The sequence below is a fragment of the Dromiciops gliroides genome, chromosome 4, assembly GCF_019393635.1.
Source record: "Dromiciops gliroides isolate mDroGli1 chromosome 4, mDroGli1.pri, whole genome shotgun sequence".
Lineage (NCBI taxonomy): Eukaryota > Metazoa > Chordata > Mammalia > Microbiotheria > Microbiotheriidae > Dromiciops > Dromiciops gliroides.
The window spans coordinates 150,472,503-150,497,668 of NC_057864.1; the positions used below are offsets into that span (position 1 = coordinate 150,472,503).

The 25,166-nt window shown below is 35.0% G+C and overlaps 1 protein-coding gene across 1 annotated transcript in view; it reads right to left on the reverse strand.

Moving 5' to 3' along the window:
- NUP133 (nucleoporin 133) overlaps nt 1-25,166 on the reverse strand; it is a 65,597-nt gene that overhangs the window by 29,119 nt on the left and 11,312 nt on the right. Inside the window, exons 5-15 of the mRNA XM_043999529.1 lie at nt 24,422-24,559; nt 23,695-23,865; nt 22,906-23,061; nt 22,137-22,207; nt 19,021-19,168; nt 16,037-16,184; nt 14,745-14,902; nt 12,205-12,296; nt 8,595-8,758; nt 3,230-3,324; nt 703-927 (exon numbers count right to left, since the gene is read on the reverse strand). Coding sequence (XP_043855464.1) covers nt 703-927; nt 3,230-3,324; nt 8,595-8,758; nt 12,205-12,296; nt 14,745-14,902; nt 16,037-16,184; nt 19,021-19,168; nt 22,137-22,207; nt 22,906-23,061; nt 23,695-23,865; nt 24,422-24,559 — 1,566 coding nt within the window. The remainder of the gene's footprint in view (nt 1-702; nt 928-3,229; nt 3,325-8,594; nt 8,759-12,204; nt 12,297-14,744; nt 14,903-16,036; nt 16,185-19,020; nt 19,169-22,136; nt 22,208-22,905; nt 23,062-23,694; nt 23,866-24,421; nt 24,560-25,166) is intronic.

Genomic DNA, 25,166 nt, shown 5'->3' on the forward strand with positions numbered 1-25,166 from the left:
CTGATAATTGGGGCAGTTAGGTGGCGTAGTGGATAAAGCACCGGCCCTGGATTCAGGAGTACCTGAGTTCAAATCCAGCCTCAGACACTTGACACTTACTAGCTGTGTGACCCTGGGCAAGTCACTTAACCCCCATCGTCCCACAAAAAAAAAATAAAATAAAATAAAATGATAATTGTAGAAATTATTTGGTCCTGGTAATCTTCTAAGTAGGAACTATAAACCACAGCAGATGGAACCTTTCCATATAGCAAGACCTAGTTGCCACAGGCTGGCCACTGTTCTCAGGATTTACCTTGCCAAAATTTTTAAGTAGGTCTGTTACTGTGTTTTTCTGTAAGGACGCATTTTTAATTTTACTATAGGGCTACACAGGAAAAATGTATTTACATTCAACTTTACTAGCTCCAGTTTATAAAGTAAGAAATAGTTATATGATGTTGCAGCTGAGATTTATCTTATCTAGAAATCAAGTTTTAAATCACACAGAACACAGATTACCCAAATTTTTGTTGAAGCAAATTAGCACAGGTAAAATAACATAACAATCTATTTATGATTCAAGGAATAAGCATTATTTTTATATTAAATGAATATATATAAATATAATATAATATGCTCGTATTATAAGTCTATATTTACATATATAATTACATTATACCTTTATCAAATAGATAAATACCAAGAAAGATGACATCTTACCTCTCTGAAAAAGACATCTGCAGGAGTAAGACTTGGTGGAACATCACGCTCTCTTTTGTTTAAAGCATTTAAGATAGCGGTATTCACCAGATCTGAAAGTCTAGAGTGGTGGTTCTTGAGAACAATGGCAGCCGACAACTTTTCAGCATGTTCACAGAGCAACAGCCTTGTTGCCATAGGCATCCCTCTTAATGGAAAAGTGCCCAGACGATCAAATAAGCCAACCTTGTAAGAAAGATAGACCACATGCTCTTAGAAAGGATTTATAGTAACATTTTAAAAATCTAGTTAAATTTTCATCCAGATTGAGTTTAAGAAACTTCATTTGATTCTTATAGTATCTGACCCTTTTTCTAGCCAAGGTCAGGGAGCTCTTGTTGGCTTCTTATCCTTATTCTAGCAGAAGCATCAAAAAAGCCTCAGGGTGAACTAAACCTGAGGAACCACTTCAGTATTTCTTTTTGGAGATAGCCTTCCCTACAACTTGGAGACCTTCTTGGTTCAATGCCTCCTTCTTGCCTTAACTTCTGATATTTTCATCTGTTTACCTTGCAGCAACAGACCTGGCAATTCTAAATTTTCAGGCATATTCTTCACTATAGCATTGATCAAACATTTATTTTTATGAAAAATAATTTTTATATTGTAGCACTCAACAATTCCTTTAAGTGAAACTCACTCTAGACACACAATGAAGTTAGATTAAATTGTATTCTATTACTCTATTTATTCTATTACTGTATTTCCACCTTCAATTTACAAAGATTTAAGTCAGTACATCTATTTAATGAAAATAAACAAAAACATACTTAGATACTTCAACTTATGATGTAAAGAAACATGTAACATGAAGGAGGAAAAAAAGAGTAAAACATAACATAGATATGTGCAAATCCCTATGTGAAATTCTTAAAAATTTCTGCTTAGAAGACAGAAATTTAAGGGGATGTATAGTAAATATAGCACTAAAGTTCTCTTGCCAGAACTAAAGGAATAGAGTAAGGTCTAAATTAAAAGTAAAGAATGTAAAATTTGGACAGAAAGCCCATAACAGACTTTTAATGACAGATGAATTTTTAAAAAATATCTCATTATAACTATGTTAATGAATGAGTGTTTTTCCTTTGTAAGGCAAGTACTATTTCTTATAGGAGGCTAATGAATGACTATGGGACAATTATATCCACCAGCAGCAAACATTCTTCCTAATCCACGTTTAAGAAAACTCCAACAATCTGACCAAACAAGTGATTTCTTTTGACGGAGTCAGAGAACTGGATTTAAGTGCAACCTCTGCCACTCATTAGCTATGTGATCTTGGGCTAATCTCTCTGAACTTGGTCCTACATATATAAAATAAGAATAATAATATTCATACCAATTGGATAAGTTTGCCAGAACACCTGGTGAACTTTAAAGCATTATATGTGTCTTTGGTTATCTTCCTTAATAAACTAATTTTTCTTACTTCCCCCTACTAAATTTGAAATTTTTATGTTAGAAAGTTCCTCCCCAAATTTCCAGAAATTTTTCTTCTTAAATACAGAAAATGAGTTATTATTCATGTATCATTATAGATCATGCCCACGAGGGCAGTGCTGCCAATAAAATACTTTAAAGGGATTGGATTTTCCATTGTATGAATTGGAAGAAAGTTGTAGTATTTCATGACTGTAAACAGGCAAAAAGCATTTTTAAAAAACCCAAACAAACCCCAGAGTAAGACAATGTTGGAGGGATAACTAGAAGACAGGCATGTTAACACTACAAGTAGGGGGAATTCTGAATAGTCTAATAGCTCCAGAAAACAATTTGGAACTATGTGTGAAAAGTCATTAAATTGTTCATACCCTTTGATTAGATAATTTCTCAACTAGAGTGCATATATATTTATGTAGTACACATTCCCAAGAAAATCAATGAAACACACACACACACACACACACACACACACACACACACACACCACAAACTATTCATAGCAACACTCTTTGTGGTAGCAAAAAAACTAGAAATAATGGATAAATAAAATTTGGCATTTGAATGTAATGGAATATTATGCCATAAAAACAATATGTAGAACTCAGAAACTTGGGAAGACTTGTATGAACTGACTGAATAACGTAAGTAGAACCAAGGGAACAATACACACAATGAACACAATGACACAGAGAGAAACATTAAAGGACATTAAAACTCAGATCAATGCAATTACTAATCTGACTCTGGAGGACCAATGATGAAATGCACCTCTCTGCTCTCAGCAGAATGGAGGTGGAGTATAAAGGCTGAATTAGATATATGCCATCAGACATAGTCAATGTCATTTATTTTAACTGTATTTCCTTGTTACAAGAAAGAGATCTACTGCAGGGAAGGGGGAGAGAAGGAAAAGATACTGGGAAATTACAGTATTAATTTTTAAAATTATTTTAAAGATATTTGTTTAAAAAGATGTGGTAAACCCATGTACCCAGGAGTGTTTGGGTCCTGAGTGCCTGAACTTCTCAACAATTTAGAATCTTACTTGATGAATAAAATCCATAAGGAAAGAATGGGCTTTCATCTTGTCTTCTAGTTGATGAAGAATAATAAGTGATGTATTGCTGAATCCTGGCGCTTCTGTTAAAACATAATAAAATTTGAATACTGAGTGTGTTCTAGCTTCATGTTAATGCTAATAAGAAAAAGATAAGAAAAAAAAATCAAGTGTAAGGCACATAGAAAGATAACTACTGGTAACCTCATCCAAAAATCGTAAAATTTAAAGGAACATTTTTTGAGACCGAAATAATTCTTTGTCTAGACTCTGCTATCAGGAAACAGATTCTCCCTTTTATATTTTTGCATGATTTTCTCACTAAAAAAGTTTAATCATTTGTAGCATCTAAAGGCTAACAACTATAGAGAAGATAAGCAGTCAACTGGGAAGCAAGTATTTTCACTTTTCTTAATTTTAGTACTCAAGTACTCAATTTTCTTAATTTTAGCAATGGAAACTATTCAAAAATAAAACTACAATGCAAAACTCTTTTATAAAAGATTCTTTTATAAAATTTAACATGGGATTAAGGAGTCTGATACCACTTCTGAAGTTGTACCTATATGATTTATGTCAGTTAAAAGCAAATTATGTTAAATTCATAATTTAGTTCCTGATCAAATATACCAAATGCCTGAAAATTACAGTTTCACCATCTACTTTAAGAAATGAAAAAAAAATAATGTAAATAGATTTCCCCAAGATAGCATAGTTAGCAGTTTTTAGAGATGACTTGCAAAGACAGATACTACGTTCAATGCAGTCCAGATATTCAAAAGCAAATTCTATCAAACTTTTACAGTACTAATAACTGCTAAATTAATAAAACTTGTTTCAAAACATAGAAAGAGATGGTAATCCACCCAACTCCTTCCATGAGCAAATGAGATGTTGATCCCTAAACTGAAAACAAAGCTAAGAAAGAAAATCACAGATTAGTGGCACTAATAGAATATAACAGTACATGTTAAAAAACAATCCATTGTGAAGTAGAATTTAAGGATGCTTTCACATCTGTAAATATCATAAATCATATCTGTAAATGTCATAAATCTTGAGACAAGGGAAAAAATTAAAAATGATCATATCATTAAATACAGAGAAGGCATTCAAATAAAACACTTATGTTAAGAATATTTCAAAAATACAGGAAAAAGATCTTTCAATAATATGATAAAATTATTCACAACAAACCACAGTTGGTATTAAACAGATGTCTTCTCTATTCACTCCTATTTGCCAAAGGCTTAAAAATTTTAGCAATAAGGTTTGAAAAAGAAGCTAAATTATTTCTATTTACATTCTACATTACTGAATACCTAGAAAACCCAAAACAGAATGGAACTGAACAAACAGAGGAAACTGAGAAAAGAGCTAGGTTGAGAAAATACACAAAATATCAATATTCTGAAACCAATATCCAAGATCACAACCAATATCAAAATTCTGAAACTAATTTGCAGATTTACTTCAATAATAATCAAAATAATCAGGATATTTCATAGAATTAAATACATTTCTCCTCTAAAAAATATGTAGAAAAACAGACTATTAAGAACTATTAAAAAAAAATTAAGAAAGGACTTTCTGAAGAAACTAGGAAAGGGTTTTTTGGCCCTTTTGCTGCCAGATCTCAAAATGTAATATGAATTAATTATTATAAAATCTGTCTAGCACTAGAAAAATACAGATCAATGGAACAGAACAGAGAATTTGAATCTAATGTATAGAAAAAATTTTGTGTTTGATAAACCCACTTTTAAGAACACTACAGAGTGGTTTTGCTTATTATTTTTTTTTTGTTCTTTTTTGGCAGGGCAGTGAGGGTTAAGTGACTTGCCCAGGGTCACACAGCTAGTAAGTGTCAAGTGTCTGAGACAGGATTTGAACTCAAGTACTCCTGAATCCAGGGCCGGTGCTTTATCCATTGCGCCACCTAGCTGCCCCTGTTTGGCTTATTTTTAAAAATGTTTTTGGGACTGCATTGTTTGAGGAGGCTTATATTGGATATTTGTAAGGAAGTATCTATTATATTTGGGAGTAGCTAGGTGGCACAGTGGATAAAGTGCTGGGGTTGGTGTCAGGAAGAATCATCTGAGTTCAAATCTGGCCTCAGACACTAGCTGTGTGACCCTGGCAAGTCACTTAACCCTGTTTGCCTCAGTTTCCTCATCTGTAAAATGAGCTGGAGAAGGAAATGGCAAACCACTCCAGTATCTTTGCCAAGAAAACAATGAATGGGTTCATGAAGAGTAGGATACAATTGAAATAATTGAATAATATCTATTATAATAACAAATAAGTGGTCACCAACAAATAAATAACTACTGAAATGGAAGGAAAAACAATGGAATGGAACCACTACTCAAAAAAAGATGCTGGGAAACCTCAATATCTATATGGTAAAAATGGGGTTAAAGCCATGCAACACAATAAATCCTGCCTGGGTCAATGATTTAGAATTTTTAAAAAGAAAAAACTGTTAGAATAAAGAATTATGTACATGTATTAACTATGAAAAGGAGATATTTTAATCAAGTAAAAGAAGTCACTGGAGACAAAATCAGCAATAATACAAAGATAAAAGGATTATTTTTTTTATATTATTATATATATATAAAAGGATATAATTTTTAAAACGACAATTTTACCTAACTAATCTGTGGATTCGATGTCATCCCAATTAAATTACTAAAAAATTATTTTACTGAGTTAGAAAAAATAACAACAAAATTCATTTGAAGAAAAGGTCTGGAACTTCAAAGAAACTAGGAAAAAAGATGTAAAGGAAGTAAATTCAGCCGTTAAACTATATTATAAGGTGACAGCATTGTTGAAGCATAAAATGTATAATTCTGATTAATTAAATTAAAATTTTCTGGTATAAATAAAACCTATGTAGCCAAGATTAGAAGGAATGCAGAAAATTAGGGGGAAACGTTCACGGATAATCTCTCAAATAGGATGTGATTAGGTTGGAATATCATTGTGGTATAGGAGATGATGAGCTGGTTGACTTAGAAAGGCATGGAGGGGCAGCTAGGTGGCGCAGTGGATAGAACACCAGCCCTGGAGTCAGGAGGACCTGAGTTCAAATCTGTCCTCAGACACTTGACACTTATTAGCTGTGTCAAGTCACTTAACCCCAATTGGCTCACCCCCCCCCCCAAAAAGAGAGAAAGGCATGGAAAGACTTGGACTTTTGAAGATGCTATTCCCCTTCAAAGAAACAGATGATGAGTGGAAATAAGCACAGTACAGTCTTACATATATATATATATATATATATATATATATGAGTGTATATATGTATAGAGATATATATACATATATACATACACACATATTATACACACATCCCATTCTTTGGAGGGGGAAAGGGAGAAATAAAATAAAAAGTACACAACAGAGAACAAAAGAAAGCCAATAAGAAAGCAAATTAAAACAAATTAATTAATTAATTGATGAAAATAAATAAATAAATAGATTATGAAAATGCTATTTCTCAGTCCCTAAATTCTCACACAGGTCATCCTATAATCCTGCAATAGCCACTTTGGAATCCTTTCCCTATCTTTAGCCTTTACTTAACCAGTTGAACCCTAGCACTGTCCTCTTCTTGAGTCCCTTATCCCCTTTCCACATTGCTAATTGTATCTTGCCAAGCCTCTGGCCTTGGATTACTCACACCATGTGCTGCCTTTGCTCCTACACATGTGCTACTGAAAAGGTAAAGAAATCATAACCATTCTGAGTCCACTACAAATTTACCTAAACTGGGCCTTCACTGCTGCTGGGCAACCCTACATTTTCCTAATTAACTCATTATCCCAATCACCATAGAGGCTCTTCCAAACCTTTCATTCCTCTCCCATAGCTCTCCCTCCCCAGCTCTCTCAGCTGAGAACCTTGCCTTATATTTTAGTGCTCCTCCTCCTTTCTTCCTCTTCTTCACTGTATATCACTCAGATACCTTCTGCCTCTATCTCCTCCTTCACTGCTATCTTACATGAAGACGTAATTTGCCAAGGCAAACTCTTCTACCTGCACAAGTGATCCTATTCTATCATATCCCCTCCATCAGATTACCCTCGTCTATCATTACCCACCTTCTTCTTTTCACCTTTCTTTATCTGCTTCCCCCCTGCCTATAAACATGCTCATGGCTCCTCTATCCTAAAAAAACCCTTCCTTGATCCTTCCATCCCTACCATTGCCCCATATTTCTTCTGCTTTTTGTGGCTAAACTCTCTGAAGGGGCCACTTACAAAAGATGCTTCCACTTCTTTTCCTCTCACTCTCATGTCTCCACAATCTGATTTCCAATTTCACCATTCAACCAAAATTGCTCTCAGCAAAGTTATCAATCTCTTAATGGCCAAATCCAATGGCTTCTTCTCAGTCTTCACCCTTCTCTCTCTGCATGCTTTGACACTGCTAATTACCTTCTTCTCTAGGTTTTCCAGACATGACTCTCTCCTGGCTCCTCTCCTACCTAACTATTCTTCAGTCTCCTTCCCTGGATCTTCATCCAGGTCACACTCACAAGTTGTGGTGTGCCACAGGGTTCTATCCCAGGCTCTCTTCTCTTCTCCCTCTAAACTCAGCAGTTCCCATAGATTTAATTATCATCTCTATGTTGAAAAATTCTTAAATCTATTTATCCAGCCCAAACCTCTCTGCTGACTTCTAGTCTCACATCTGTTGACACCTTAAACTCAATATTTCTAAAACTGACCTCATTCTCTTTCTCCCCAAACTAGATAATTACTATCAAGGGGACCACCATCCTTACACTCCCCTAGGACTGGCAGTCTTTCCTCTGAAGCATGGTCTCATCCTTGACTCTGCACTATTTTTCATCTTCCCATCCTCCCCTATATTCAATCTTTTATCAAGACCTCTATCAATCTCACTTTTCTAACATCTCTTGAATGCACCTCTGCCTCTTCTTTGATATCACTACCACCATGGCGCAGGCCCTTATCTCCTCATTCCTAGACTACTCCAATAGCCTGTTGATTGGTCACCTGCCCCAGTCTCCCCCACTCTAATCCATCCTCCATTCAGAAACCTAAGTTATTTGACTCAAGTAGAAGGATAACCCTGTCAACCGTCTCTATTCAGATGCCGAGGGCAGGAACTGTCTTTTGCCTTTCTTTGTATCTCCAGGGCTTAAACGGGCACTTAAATGCTCAATGACTGACTATTATGTCTTGTGAGTTCATAAATTACTATAATAGTGGTTACTACTGTAATTTTTTTTTGTAAAAGTAAACTAAAATAACCCTTTTCCTTCTCAGAATACTGTTAATACCAATGTTAAAAAGCTTATTTTTAATTTTCTTACCCTCGGGGACAGATTCAGCCCATCGTGGATCAGAAGCTGGGTAGTCATCTACCAAGTCAACGCTGATTTGGGTCACAGCTCTATCTAGTTGAATGTCAGAATCCGAATCAGGATGAGATGAAAACAGTTCATCAACCATGATCTGAGCATGAACTAAATCTTTTCTGCAATAAAATTGGAAAAGGTTTAAATTACATAGGTATATCAATAATCACCCATTATATGTCTTTCACTGAAGGAATATAAAAAGTCAATAGATGCCTAATCTGATTAAAAGAATAATTCTGAAGAAATTAATTTGATTCTGTATCATTTTAATATTGATTAATTCTGTAACTGATCCAATTCTGTATTACTGACCTATTTTGTATGATTGCTCAAGGCACATTTGTCTCTGCTTATGAGCTATTCTCCATGTGAATCCAGCTATCTCTAACCTTCCAGGTGAACTCAAACAATGAAAATTTCTTAGTCACAGGAGAGGAGGGATTGTTACTAGCCCCTCAGTCCCAATTTCCAATCAATCATATTGTCCCCTATGCCTCAGATCTGTAACTAATCATACTGATTTTCCTCAGCTATACATGGCACCTTCACAAAAACAGAACATGAATTAGGGCATCAAAACCTCACAACCAAATGCAGAGAAGCAGAAATATTAAGTGCACCTTTTAAAGACCACAATACAATAAAAGTTACATTTAATAAGGGGCTATGGAAGCATAGATTAAAATTTTGTTTTGTAGCATAGATTAAAATTTAATTGGAAAAGGAAATATCTGATCCTAAAGAATGAATGGGTCAAAGAACAAATCACAGAAATAATCAATAATGTCATTAAAGAGAATAAGAATAAGACAACATTCCAAGTTTTGTGGGATGTAGTCAAAGCAGTACTTAGGGGAAAAGTTATATCTCTAAATGTGTACATCAATAAGAGAAAGAGTGGATCAATGAATACTGCATGCAACCAAGAAAACCAGAAAAAGAACAAATTAAAAATCCCCAATTAAACAACAAAATGGAAATCCTGAAAATCAAAGGAGAAATTAATAAAGTTGAAAGTAAAAAAAACCAAAACAATAAAACTAGGAGCTGGTTATAAAAAAAATAGTAAAATAGATACCCTTTAATTAGGGAATGGCTGAACAGGTTATGGCATATGATAGTGATAGAAAATTATTGTGCTCTAAGAAATGACAAGCAGGATATTTTCAGGAAAAAACCTAGGAAGACTTATATGAACTGATGCAAAGTGAAGCAAGCAGAGCCAGGAGAAAACTGTACACAGTAACAGCAATATTGTAGGATGATCAACTGTGAAAAACTTGGCTACTCTAATCAAGACAATGATCCAAGAGAATTTGAGAGGACACATGATGAAACCACCAGAGAGAGAACTGATGAATGATGAATGTAGAGTGAAGGATACTTTCCCCTCCACTTTATTTATTTTAATTGTTTTATTTTGTTTGTGTTTTCTTTCATCACATGGATAATAAAGAAATATGTTTTGAAAAACTTCACACATATAATCAACATCAAATTTTTTACCTTCTCAAAGTGGGGCGGGGAGAAGAGAATTTGAAATTGAAATTTTTTTTTAAATGAGTGTTAAAATTTTTTTACATGTAACTGGGAAATATTTAATGAAATAAAAATCATTTCAAAATAAATAAATAGAATCAGGCAGTGGAATCAGAGCATTTGTTTAAAATGTCCTAACTCTATCAATACCTATTGCTTAAATGCTATGGCTACCATCACCATAGAAATTCTCAACTGATAAACATTCAGGGAGCATAGTGCGGCAGATAGAGCTGGTTCTAGAATCAGGAAGACCAGGATTTCAAGTCAGAGCTCTGATACATACCGGCAGCGTGTCATGAACAAGTCACCTCTCAAAGCCCCAGAAAACAAAAAAGTCTAAGTTACAGTTGTCAATCTCATTCAGTAGAGGAAATACATGGGAGAGTTCATTACACAGAAAGTAACAAGTCTAAACCAACCTATTCTCTTACTCATACCTCAAGACTATAATATTCTGTGAAACCTAAAGGAATCAATATGCCACGATGACTGTTTTACTACTTGTAAGGTATAATACTAAGTGTTGTAAGGAATGAAAAGACTAATAAGACAGGGTCTTATGCCATTGTAGGACATACACTGAACCTGATAACGTTACATTCTGGGGCCTTCAGTATAAAACTCAGAATTAGTTATGAAGTGATTCGCCACATCATTATCAGTATAGTCCAACAGAAAAGCACTCAACTGGGAGTTAGACGAGTTAGATTTTAGTCCCAGTTAATGCCACTATTTAGCACTATATCTTTTGGTAAAATTCACTGGGCCTCAAGTTTGCTCATCTGTTAAATAAGAGGACTGAACTAGAAGATCTTTAAGGTCCCTTTAAGCTCTGAATTCTGTGATCCCTTTCCATCTTGACCTGGGCTATTGAAAAACTGCCAGAACTTTCACAGTTAAATCAACATTTTTTACAACACATACAGATGGCCAGATGAAGTAAAAACCAGGAACTACTGCTTAAGGGTTGGGTCCTTTAAAACAGAAAAGTCTTGTCTCATTGCCCCCCCCTACTGATCAGAAGGCTGAATACAACTATGAAAATAGCATACAGGAAAAATATGAAAAAGCAAGAACTTTAGAAGGTAAGTACTTCAGAATGCTAGTTCAAGGATTCCCAAATTTGGGGGGAGAACTACTTTTCATTTTCTAGAAAACTTGAAATCACAAGAATGTGACTGTACTCCATCCCTCCTGAAAATCCCCTAATTTACTGAAGAGATGCATGGGGCAAGGTAAAATAATAGTAACTGGCTTGGGGAACTACCAAGTAAGGTTCTCAGACTTGCTCAAGGTCACACATTTCACTAGTGACAAAGACAGAATTAGAATAAAAAATCATGTATATTCACTAAAAAAGTATTCAAATATACTCTGAAGACCATTATTTCATATTTCTCCTTAGGAAAGAAAACAAATTTTTTTTTTCAATTTCACATCAAAGAACATTAATCTTCTGTGTCATATAGCCTGGCTTTAAAATATGCATAGACCACTCTCACCCCCACAACACTACAAAGCCTAAAGTCAAAATTCAATGTCATTGGCAAAAGCTCCAACTCCTACCCTTTGAGGGTCTTTTAGAGGATCATAGGATTTAGAAATAGAATAGACCTTAGCATTCATCTACTTTAAAATGTTCTCATTTAAGAAATGAAGAGGGGGCAACTAGGTGGCGCAGTGGATAGAGCACTGGCCCTGGAGTCAGGAGTACCTGAGTTCAAATCCAGCCTCAGACACTTAACACTTACTACCTGTGTGACCCTGGGCAAGTCATTTAACCCCAACTGCCTCACTAAAAAAAAAAAAAAAAAGAGAGAGAGAGATGAAGAGACTGAGGTGCAGAAAAGCAAAGAAACTTTCCAGGGTCATATAAGTGATCTCCCAGTAAATTCCAAATTCATTACTTTCTTCTTCACCCTATCCTGCCTCTCCAATTTGCCATGTTTTGTTTTTTTAGCGCTATATTGAAATAAATTTATCCTTGAACTTACAATTATATTTCACAAGTATTTCATACCTGCAGTACTGGAGAAAAGCAGCTTTTAGCAACCTTGTCTTGTCTTCTTGTGCTATGATATCCATTTTTGTACCATTTTCAAAAACTGGACTCTGGAATAACAAATTATATTTTGGAGACAGAATTACCAGAATGTTTAAAGTTGTTGGAATAAATAACTACATTTAGACTTACAACAAAAAATAATGTACAAACATGTGCAGAACATACCTGTAGGTTTATTTCTGAGATATTTATAAAAGCAAACTAAGCTATATCAATCTTAATTTTATTTAATAATCATTTATTTAAAACTTATTATATGCAGGGAACTATGCTACTGTCAAAGTGCTTGAATTTACTAGTGGAGATATCTGATAAGAGAGTACTGGGACAAACTAGAGATCACAAATAAAACTCTAGGAAAGAAAACTTTCAGCTGGGGGAGAAAACATACCCAAAGCTGAGCCTAGATTAAAGTATAAAGTATGAGATTCTAACAGTGTAGAAAAGCGGAGGGAGGGTATTCCAAAAAGGCACCATGGCACAGTATAGAAAATGGGAGATTTAGAAAAAAAAATAAAGACCTATGTTCAAATTTATTTTCTGTGTGACCTTGAGAAACTCATTGTACCTCTTCTCTGGGCCTCATCTATAAAACAATACGGTTAGACTAGATGACTTCTCACATGCCTTCCAGCTTTAAATCTATGATCCAATGGTTATTCTATACATAGAGGATGGTCAGTGTGAAGGCATGGAGACAAATGATAGCATTTCAAGTTCAGGGAACAGTTAGTTTGGCTGGAACAGTGTATATGAAGAAAAGAAATGTGAATAAGGCTGGAAAGGTAAGTTGAAACTGGACTGTGGGGGCATCTAGGTGGCGCAGTGGATAAAGCACCAACCCTGGATTCAGGAGGACCTGAGTTCAAATCCAGCCTCAGACACTTGACACTTAGTAGCTGTGTGACCCTGGGCAAGTCACTTAACCCTCATTGCCCCCCCCCCCAAAAAAAAAGAAAAAAGAAAAGAAACTGGACTGTGTAGGACCTTAAAAATCAAACTTTTGGGGGCAGCTAGGTGGCGCAGTGGATAAAGCATCGGCCCTGAATTCAGGAGTACCTGAGTTCAAATCCGGCCTCAGACACTTGACACTTACTAGCTGTGTGACCCAGGGCAAGTCACTTAACCCCAATTGCCTCACTTAAAAAAAAAAAAAATCAAAATTTTTTTTCCATGTGACTATAAATTGTTTTGATTTCTTCACTGGAAAACTGCTGGTTCGTATCCTTTGACTACTTATCAATTAATAATTAGTGACTAGAGAAATGCAAATTAAAACAACCTTGAGATATCATCTTACACCCACCAGATTGGTTAAAATGACTGAAGGGGAATATGACAAATGCTGGAGGGGATATGGAAAAATTGGAACAGTAATTCACTGTTGGTGGAATTGTGAGCTTATCCAACAATCTGGAATTATGTCCAAAGAGTTATTAAACTGCCTATACCATTTGACCCAGCAATACCACTACTACGTCTATTTCCAAAGATAATTGGAGAAAAAAGAAAAGAACCTATATTTACAGCAGTTTTCTTTGTAGTGGCAAAGAACTAAAAATTGCAGAGATGTCCATCACCTGGGGAATGGATGAACAAGTTGTGTATGATTGTGATGGAATACAATGGTACTATAAGAAATTATGAGCTCAATAAACTTAGAGGAAAAAAGGGAAGTTGGGAAGTAGGACAGGTTTAAGACAAATGATGATGAATTTGGCTTTGGAAAGCTTAAGCTGTCAGAGGGACATAACAGCTGGAGATGCAGGCCTGCATTAGGGGACTGGAGTTGGATATAAAGATTTGGAAGTTTTCTGTGTAGAGGAGATAACTAAACTTGTAGAAGCAAATGAGAACATCGGGGGAACTCCAGGGTAGAAGAAACAATGAGGACACAGGGCAGAGCTTTGGTAACAATCATTTAGGTGGCAAAAGGATGATGAATCAAACTGGCAAAGGAGACCAAGAAGGATTAGTCTTTAAAAAAAAAACACAAACTAAAATTTAAACTATAAAAGTATAAACTATATAAGAGATTCAGACATTTCAAGGACATAGGTCACGTGTAACACCACTACTTGTACTCCTGTGACAGACCAAATAATAAGAATAAAGAAATCATTATTTCACAACACAATTACCTTTATATGCTTATCAAAAGCAAAATTATAAGCAAAATAATTCATCATAGTTAATGTTATCATTGTCATGTTGTACAATATATATATATATATAAATAAAATACATTATGTTCCATTAAATATCAAAATTTAGTTTAAATAATACACACTATTAGCATGTCCAAAGGGAAAAATACAATCCAAATGTCTTTACTTTGTCAAATAAATGTTTTAAATTGTTTAGACATTTTATATTACACAGTCATGGTGTTTATTTCACTAGAAGCATAAAAAATGATGAACTAATCTAAACCACTCAATATTTTTAGTCTTTTTAAATAATACTGACAATTAACTTGAGGGACTATATAATACCTCATTGTTTGGCCCAGCAACTGAAGATGCCAAGGAATCCTCAAGGTCTTCTGGTAATACTGACACATTTTCCCTAGAAACAATTGCCACTAGTCCACTGTTCCTAGAGAAAAAAACTGGTAGACCAGCACAGGAACCAGCTCCTAAAATACTATCACCTAAAAGAAAGATATGATAAATGTTATATAACAGAAAAGAACTATTTTTCACAGAATGTTTTTTGGTTCAGAAATTTTCCTCAATCACAAATAAAACTTCACCTGCCAACTATGATCTAACCAATCACATATGATATTAAGGAATAGACATAAAAACAACAAAAAAAAGGGAGGGCAGCTAGGTGGCACAGTGGATAGAGCACTGGCCCTGGATTCAGGAGTTCCTGAGTTCAAATCTGGCCTCAGACACTTGACACTTACTAGCTGTATGACCTTGGGCAAGTCACTTAACCCCCACTGCCCCGCCAAAAAAAAGATACTATTGGGGGCAGCTAGGTGGTACAGTGGATAGAGCAGTGGCCCTGGATTCAGTAGGACCTGACACTTAACACTTACTAGCTGTGTGACCCTGGGCAAGTCACTTAACCCCAATTGTCTCACCAAAAAAAAAAAAAAAAAGATGCTATCATAATAATACAATAAGAAAAATGATGGTAAGTTGTTATAATGTACCTTATGGCTACATGGCAGTTTTGGAGACTGGGCATGCAGAAATATATGGAATTATGGACTCTGCTTCCCAATTTTCTTCATCTTGTTAAAAGTTATTTAATAATATTTACATTGTGACCAATAGGCTTTGATCACCTCTCTTTATCAGTTTCTTTCCTATCTGTTTCTCTCCTCTAGAGAAAAATATTATTATTTTCTTCCTCTTAACAGCATGAAAACTTTACCACAGCATTTTCCCCCCTAGTAAAGGGCTGATGTCCATTATGGAAGTAGGAATAAGTGTCTCGTAAGCCTTTGAGAACATTATATTTGAAAAAACCATTAGACGTATCAGCCATGGGGGCAGCTAGGTGGCAGGGGGCACCTAGGTGGCGCAGTGGATAAAGCACCGGTCCTGAAGTTCAGGAAGACCTTTGTTCAAATCCGACCTCAGACACTTGACACTTACTAGCTGTGTGACCCTGGGCAAGTCACTTAACCCTCACTGCCCTGCCCAAAAAAAAGAAGAAGAAAAAGAAGAGGAAGAAGAAGAGGAAGAAGAAGAAGAAGAAGAAGAAGAAGAAGAAGAAGAAGAAGAAGAAGTAGTAGTATCAGCCATGCTTCCTGTGATCACTACTTTACCATGAGCACTGAAGATAATTTTCTCCTGGGGTAAAGAACATCTTCCAGTTCCTGTGGAACAGGCAAAGACAGCATTTTCACCATAGAGATAGGCAGCCTGGTTTGAAAAATCAGGGACCAACAATCGGGACATCACCAGGTCTTGAGACTGAATAATTTCATTGAAGATTCCAAAAAAGCAAAGAAAAAGAAAATTACCCCCTTTTTTTTTGCTTAACTACCTATTTCATGTTACACACGAATCTATACAAGAATAAATTATTTAAAAATTAAACCTAACTCTAAAGGTCACTTACAATGAACCACAGAACACAGAACTTCAAAAATAAGTTTATATATAAGTGTATAGGAAAATAAACTATTATAACCAGAAAATCTAAAAACTAATTCCATGTCAATAAATAGCTAACAATCATAAAGTACCTGAATGTATATAGTGCTTTACAAATATTACCTCATTTGATGATAACAAAAATCCTTTTAGATAGATTGCTATTATGAAACCCAATTTACAGAGGAGAAAACTGAGGCCAGGCCCAGTGCCACAGAGGTAGTGTCTGAGGCAGAATTTGAACTACAGTCTTCCTGATTCCTAGTCCAGTGTTCTATGCACTGAGCTATCTAGCTGTCTAGATAGGAACTATAGGTATTATTCTCACAATTTTATAGGCAAGGAAACTGAGGTACAATGGGGGTAAATGTAGGGAGCCGGATTTGAATGCAGGTCTTCCTGCTTCCAAGTTTATTTCATATAATTTAGAATTTATTGATTTAATTTAGAATTGACATTAACAAAGGACATTTTTATTCTTATTTTCCTGACCAAAAACCTAGGTACAGAAAGAAAAAGCAAGCAACTCGTCCAAGTTCATTTAACAAGTCAGCGACAGAAACAAAACCAAGTTGATTCTCAAGCAAGCAATAATCCAAAAGACAATCAAATTATCAGATAAATTACTGTTATTGATGGGCAATATTTTGCTTTCTAGTTTTACATAAAGGTATTAAATTATTTGTTAGTATTTTATCAAATTAAATCTATAGCAGGAATTCAGATTTTAAAGTCTCACAAAGTGCATGTTTTAATATTTAGCAATTTTCATATGAAAGTCTTTTAAAAATTAAATGAAAAGGGGGCAACTAGGTGGTGCAGTGGATAGAGCACCAGCCCTGGAGTCAGGAGTACTTGAGTTCAAATCCGGCCTCAGACACTTAACACTTACTAGCTGTGTGACCCTGGGTAAGTCACTTAACCCCAACTGCCTCACTAAAAAAATTTTTAAAAATCAAATGAAAAGATAATAGTATACAATTTAATTTATATTGATAAATTTTAAGTTTAATGGTTCTGATTTCTGGCAGTTTCTGCCAGAACTTTCATAAAGGTCTGGTTCTGCTCCTATTTCTCAGATTACTTCTCAGTCTCCTTTCTCATGTTGCCTGTCCTGGCCTTTCACAGCTATACCTGCGTCCTCTTGTCTCCATACTCTCTCCTTTAGTGATTTCATCAGCTCCCACAGGGTTGGGCTGTCATTTCTACATACATGAAAAATCTACATATTCAGCCTCTAGTTTTCTCACATGAGCTCCAGGCCCACATCACCAAGTACCTTCTGGATATCTCTACCTAAATGTTCAATGAACATCTAAAACTGAGTATATTCAAAATAGAACCCATCCTCTCTAAACCAGTTCCTCTTTTTTGTGTCATGGAACCCTTTGGCAATCTATGAAAAACCCCTTCTCGAAATGTGTTTAAATACATGAAAAATACATAGAGGAAACCTCTTACACTGAAATACAGCTATCAAAGTTCAGAAATAAAACAAAAGTTCACAGAACCCAGGTTAAGAACTCCTGCCCTAAACTCACCCTTCTTCCTAACCTTTCTATTTTTATAGAGAGTAGGACCATCCTTCCAGTCATCCAAGTTCTTCACCTCAGTCATCTGGACTCTTCACTCTCTCACCTCCCATACTGAATCAGTGGTTAAGTCCTGTCAACTCTATCACCAAAACATTTCTCACATCTCTCTCCTTTCTCCACTCACGGCCACCACTTTAGCTCAAGTCCTTATCACTTTTCACATGGACTACAGAAATAACTTCCTAATTCATCTCCCTGCTTTTATTCTCTCTCCTCTCCCAATTTCTCCCACTGAAAAGATCCAGTGGCTTTCTGTAACATTCAGATCAAATATAAACCTTTATTTGGCATTTAAAGCTCTCCCCAATCTTTCCAGTCTTTTCACACTATTCCCCTCCAACACACTCCGTGATCCAGCCATCCTGGCCTACTTGGTTGACCACAACAGTCTATCTCCCTTCTCCATACCTTGTACTTGCTGCCTCCTATGTCCAGAATGCTCTATTCTCACATGTGACCTTTGGTTCTCAGCTTACTTTAAGATTCAGCTTAAATTTCATTTTCTGCAAAAGGTCCTTTACTACCTTGCCAGCTTCAAGCACTTTCCCCTCTCCGATGACTTTGCAACTGCTCTGTGTATAGTTTTTATATATGTAGTTATTTACGTGTTATCCGAATATAATATAAAATCCTAGATAGTAAGAACTGCTTTTTGTCCCTTATTTTTGCATCCCCAATGTTAAGCACAGTGTGATAAATGTTTGACTGACTCAGGCCTTAGAAATCCCAATAAACTCCAAGATTCTGTAATATGGAAAGACAAAGATTTAAAGCAACAAAAGACAGTTTTCCAGTATTTTAAAAATAAGTGCAGAGGGGCAGCTAGGTGGCGCAGTGGATAGAGCACCAGCCCTGGAGTCAGGAGTACCTGAGTTCAAATCCAGTCTCAGACACTTAACACTTACTAGCTGTGTGACCCTGGGCAAGTCACTTAACCCCAATTGCCTCACTTAAAAAAAAAAAATGTGCAAGAATATTTCCACCATCATTCAAAACAAAATCAATGTAACTGTACAATTCCACACTAATGATAAATAAAATTTCATATAATTCCTTACCTGGTAAGGTGGATTATACTGAGTAACTTCTACAGTAACTTCCCCAGACAGTTGGTAGCCATTATCCTCCACTGTTATTAAAGAATAATATGTGAGACATGGACGATCTCCTGGGTGCCATGCTGATGCTAAAATCACGAGTCCATCACTATTCAATTAAAGAGAAAGAGACCCTCAATAGATTATCTAATCAGTCCTATAAATTTATTTATTACTACCTAGGGAAGAGAACAGCAATATTAATTATTTATTCCAGTTTCTGAAATCTCTATTTAGTTGTTCATACCTCTTACCTCCAAAATCCAGAGCATTTTTAAAAATCAAACAAATTTAAGCCACCGATTTTCCAGGTCCAAAACTGCCTCAACTAGGCAAAGAATTTTATTTCTTGTCTTCCCACCCCTAACATCCAATGAAATCACTAAGACGTCTATTCAATGTAAAAAAAATGAAAACAAAAAAAGCAATTTCCCACTGCTAACATAAAAAAAAATTATACTTCACATAATTGCCTACTAAGAAACTGCCTATTTTTTATGAAAATTCCAGTTCAAATGACCTTAAAATGTAAGAATGAATCAATAATTTTAACAAATGCAAGCAATTTTTCAAAATATTTTATATATTTCAAAATATTCTATATCAGAAGCACACAAACATACAGAATTGCCAAAGTTACAAAAATTATGTATACTAAATATTCAGACACAGGAATGAAAGTATATAGAAATGCATATATTAGACCAACTTCAATCCTTGACTTATGCCTATATATTTTACTTATTGCACTAGAGTGTTCAAAGAAATTAAATAAAAATAGGGAGCTCATTGGTCAAAATGAATAATCTGGGGGTAGCTAGGTGGCACAGTGCATAAAGTACCGGACCTGGATTCAGGAGTACCTGAGTTCAAATCCGGCCTCAGACACTTGACACTTACTAGCTGTGTGACCCTGGGGAAGTCACTTAACCCCCATTGCCCCACAAAAAAAAAAAATAATAATAATAATCTGTTGGTTATAAATGGCCACTTTGCCAAATGATGGTTTGCAAACATGACTTCTATACATAAAGGTTTCAGATGGGATATAGGAAATTACATACTAGTAAGCCTCACCCCAAAATAGAGTAAAACTGTAAAATCTATTATAAAGGGCAGGATCACTAAACACAAATAAAAATAACCCACTGGGATAAAGACAAAGTGGCTCTCGCAAAGAGAAATTATGTACGACCCATGTTGGGATACAGTCTAGAGAGTTGGGAGTACAGCATGAAGAGGAATGAAGATGTAGCTGACCTGGACATCCTTCTTAAAATGAAGGTTCTGAGATGAACCAGCCAATCAGAGGAAAAAACTATAGGGGTTGAAGGTACTTCAAGTGAGAAGTTCAGGGCTTCCTTCTGGTTTGTCATTTTGCTATTCTAATTTAGCAAAGTACTCTCTTGTCACAGAGAAATACCATGAGAGGGCATGGAGGGTCTTCCTGATGTTAACTGTAAAATTTAAATATATATTATCAGAGTCTCTTAATAGTCATTTATAACTATGATTCATAAATCTGTCATACCTTGAAAAATTAATTTACCAAACCTATACTATGTACTATTACATGCTATGCATTTCATGGGCTACAACAATGAACAAGATAGATTCTGTTCTAAAGGAATTTTACAGGGAATTCTTTTATACTTTGTTCTTATCCCTTATTTTTTGAGGCACTCCCAGGAGTCTGTTACTTACTAGATGAAGTATTAACTTTATTTGTCCTAAGATTAGATTTCTTCAAGTTTCAGAGAATGCCTCCATCATTCTAATATTTTAGAATTTTGTGAACAAGTTTGTGTTCACTTTTTCAACATTTTGATAGGTCCCCCCTTTCCCCTGTCCTTTTCTTTCCCTTCCCCTCTTTCCTTCCTTCATTTTTCAGTTTTTCTTTTATGTGTTGTTGTCTCCCACTGGAATGTAAGCTCTCAAAGGGCAGGGACTGCCTTTCCACAAGAACAAAAAAAAAAAAACAAAAGAAGATTGAGGTATACTATTTTCACTTTAGAGGACATTTCAATCTTCAATGACATCTAAAAATTAAAACAAAAAAAAAAGTGAAAATAGTATGCTTTGATCTGAATTCAGACTCCATAGTTTTTTCTCTGGATGTGGAAAGCATTTTCCATCATAAATCTTCTGGAATCATCTTGGATCATCGTATTGCTGAGAAGAACTAAGTCACACAATGTTGCTGTTACTGTGTACAATGTTCTCCTGGTTTTGCTGTGAGTTTTTTTTAAAGCACACAATGAGAATATGAAATCCTCATATGTACCTTAATTATAAGTCACACCTAATCTAAATTTTTCTATACTATAAAAAATGTAGGCATTTTCCTTATGAAAAAAATTATATTCTGAAAAATGGATTTGTAAGTCAGCTATTTGGAATTCAGGAAATGGTTCCCAAAGAAACAATATTATAAATGGTAGTTACCATCATAGAATCATAGACAGGGAGTTGGAAAGGATGTTAGAGAACATGTAGCCTAGCCCCTTGGTATACAAAGTCTTGAGAAGGGTAAAGAATTTGGAGTTTACCCACAAAACAAATGAGTAGGTCCTCTGATTCTAAATCACAATTTACATTCCCTATGTTACACCATAACCAGAAAGCTAGCTCCGGGTCTGTCGACAAAAGACACTCTGGTTAAACTTTAGTACTTGAGCATTACTTCTATGTGATACGTCATTGTGAGTTTCACCTTGGAATAAAAATTGTATTTACTCCGCTCCTCTTCCACACTAAGAGACACGAGCGGGAACAGCACTTACTGAGACTGTTTGCAACCCTGGGAAATGTGAATAGGAGAAAGGCTCCAAATAGCTCCAGGGACAAGGGACAGGAGCAGTCTATGTTGTTTGGTGTGAACAGCATGTTTTTACAAAGTTAGATGTTCATAAGTCAGAGATGAACATTTCACAAAATGTAGAATTTAAAAGACCATTGAGCTAGATAAACTATGGAACATGTGGAAAGGCAAAGAATGCTCATCATTCTGTGATAGTACCAATGACCTTTACAAACTACTACACTCCTTTCTTCCTTGTGAAAAATTAATTGCTTACCAGTTTTGCTGCAAATCCAAATACTCAATGTTGACACCTCCTTTGATTTCTTCATAATTACTTTCTGACCCCTACAGCAAGACATGAATTACAATATGGAACATAATTAAATTTTTAGAAAGTGAACAGGTTATTCAATGATCCCAAATTTCCTGGAATTTTGATAATGGAACATTATTCTTTGATTTTGCAAAAGTGCTCTACATGTACTCGTGTACAGAAGTTCTACATGGTGAAGTGCTCTACAGAAGTGTTACATTCTCTGTAAAGACAAAGAGAATCAAAATTAATTTTGTTTCGAGAATTTTCAGATAGATTTAAAATAACTGGAGGCAAGCTCCTCTTAGGAAAGGTGAGGGAGTATGGGTAGAGAATGGCACATATACTGCCAGACACCGTCACTATTATCACTTGTTTTTGACTCTTTTTCTTTTTTTTTTTTTTTGTGGCGCAATGAGGGTTAAGTGACTTTCCCAGGGTCACACAGCTAGTAAGTGTCAAGTGTCTGAGGCTGGATTTGAACTCAGGTCCTCCTGACTCCAGGGCTAGTGCTATATCTACTGTGCCACCCAGCTGCTCCCTCTTTTTCTTTATTACAAGGGGAAGCTTCGATGCTTGGTAGGTAAAGGGTATTGGGGGTATATAGAAATGACTAATATGTAAAAATAAAAGGTATTAATTAAATACTTTTAAAAGATAAATAAAAGCAATGCAAGGTATCACAAACACAAAGGTAAAAAAATCCACTGGAGAATATTTTCTCCCTTACCCAAATCGCATCTGTGATGTTTTCCTTAAGGGCTTTATTTATGTCCCAACTTTGGCCTTGTCTTTCTGAAGTACTGTCTATTTCCCATTTACTTAGGGTTGAACTTGTAAGGGTGTAATAATTCGCCTTGTCTTTGTCCCAGAGGACACTGGAAAGCTGCATAGATGGGGAAAAAAATCATTCTTAAGGCAGAGTTGGGAGAAATACTATTTTTATCACAAACTCCAAATCTATTATGGTTTTTTGCTATTTCATTTATAATTCCAGCACAATCATTTCTGAAATAAGATCTTCTAGAACTACAACATTCAGAACTATATTTTAAAATTTTATTTTTTTAAAGATTTACCTTAGTAATCTGAAATTTGGCTTTTAACCAGTAACTTAAATATTACGTTATAATGTACTTAGAACAATAAATGAATATCTATCTGTAAAATAACCATTAGGAACTGTTAGAGATAAGATTCCAAAGCCAAGCTTAAATATATTTTTATTAAAATAATTAATTTCATTTTTAAGAATATTGTAAAGTAAGTATATGGTTTTAAAGTTATACAAAATATTAACAGCTACACCATTTGGTTATATTATGGTCTATACAGATGAGTCCTTAATAAATATTTGATGAGGATTTAGAATTGCACTTCTTGAATGATTGTGTGAGACTGTATTACTATTAAAGAGAAAAATAGACTAAGTCATTAGGACATTAGATGTAAGTAGAAAACTGATTAGATTCACATTAGTACTTTTTAAAGTCCTTTTACCTTCATTTTTCAAACTTACTGTGTGGTCACTGCTGGGAGACAAAATTCCTAAAAGAGAAGAAACTCTTCGACCAATTCCTGAAAGCATGCCTTGACCCTGTGGAAGGACATGTTGATGAATCTTGCCTGAGTTATCAGGTATCAATCGAATTAGCTGGGTCCTTGAAGAGGCCAAAATAAAGCTTCCACCCTAAGAAAAAAATAACACTGCAATCAAAATAGCTTCTAACATGGAAACTTTTGAAGAAAATCAACAATAAAAAAAATGCTCACTACATAGCAACCCACACAATTTTTGCAGAAAAAAAGATTTTCTGCATAAAAATCCCCAACTTCTCAGAGATATGATCTTTATTTTTATAAATATTGTTCAACTATAAATGTAATAAATCATTGATTAAATTTAATGATAAAATTGATGTCCATTAATTTAATCAAAAGGAAAAGCTATTCTGCACAATTTATACTGTTAACTTCTAATCATCTGGTAAAAACAACCTGTTTCTCTAAAATGCTGTTTAAAATAAACACAGCTTGTCATAGTATTCTCATGTATTAGAATCCTATTATAGCATTCACTCAATATACTTACAGGTCAAGATGTAGTCTTGAATTGAAGCCTTCCCCCAGACTACCTTTCCTGGCCTAGCTGGTCTGACCACTGGTCCCATTTTTCAACCATCAAGTTCTACCTCCCAGATAGCCCACATACATTCCTATGACACAAAGGAAAATCCATACTATACCTGTACAGCTGTTAGAAAACTCCACACCTTGTCTATATTTCCAAAGTCAACTGAAGTCTCTACATAGCTGTCTTCATGAACAAGGCTAGGCCAGTATCGAACAGATCCTTCTCTCGTGGCAACCATTACAGCCACAGACTTGAAATTAAATTATAATAAAACACACTTAGCAATTACATAGGAAAACTTCTAATGTAATGATTCCATAATTCTGGTAAAGATGTTAGTTTATAATTTTAATACTGGAAAAGGTTAAATAAAAGCTGTATAAACATTTTTTGCTTTCGATTCAGACTTGTGATTTCATGTGACTTTGGAGAGAGCCTTCTGTATGGAAACTCCTTCCATCAATTATAACTTAAGAGGGTTGTCAGGAATACTTTGTTATTTTTTTAAAAATAATTTTTTTCCCAATTAAATATAAACACAATTTTTAACATTTAATTTTTTTAAATTCTGAATTTCAGATTTTCTCCCTCCTCTCTCCAAGATGGTAAGCAATTTGATATAGGTCATATATGTGCAATCATGTAAAACATATTTCTGTATCAGCAGTCATGCTGTGAAAAAAAGAAACATACCAACAACAGAAAAAAAAACAACCATGAAAAACAAGTGAAAAACAGTGTGCTTCAATCTGTATTAAGACTCCATCAGTTCTTTTTCTGGAGGTAGATATAGCATTTTTTATCATGAGTCTTTTGGGATTGTCTTGGATCATTATATTGCTGAGAAGAGCTAAGTC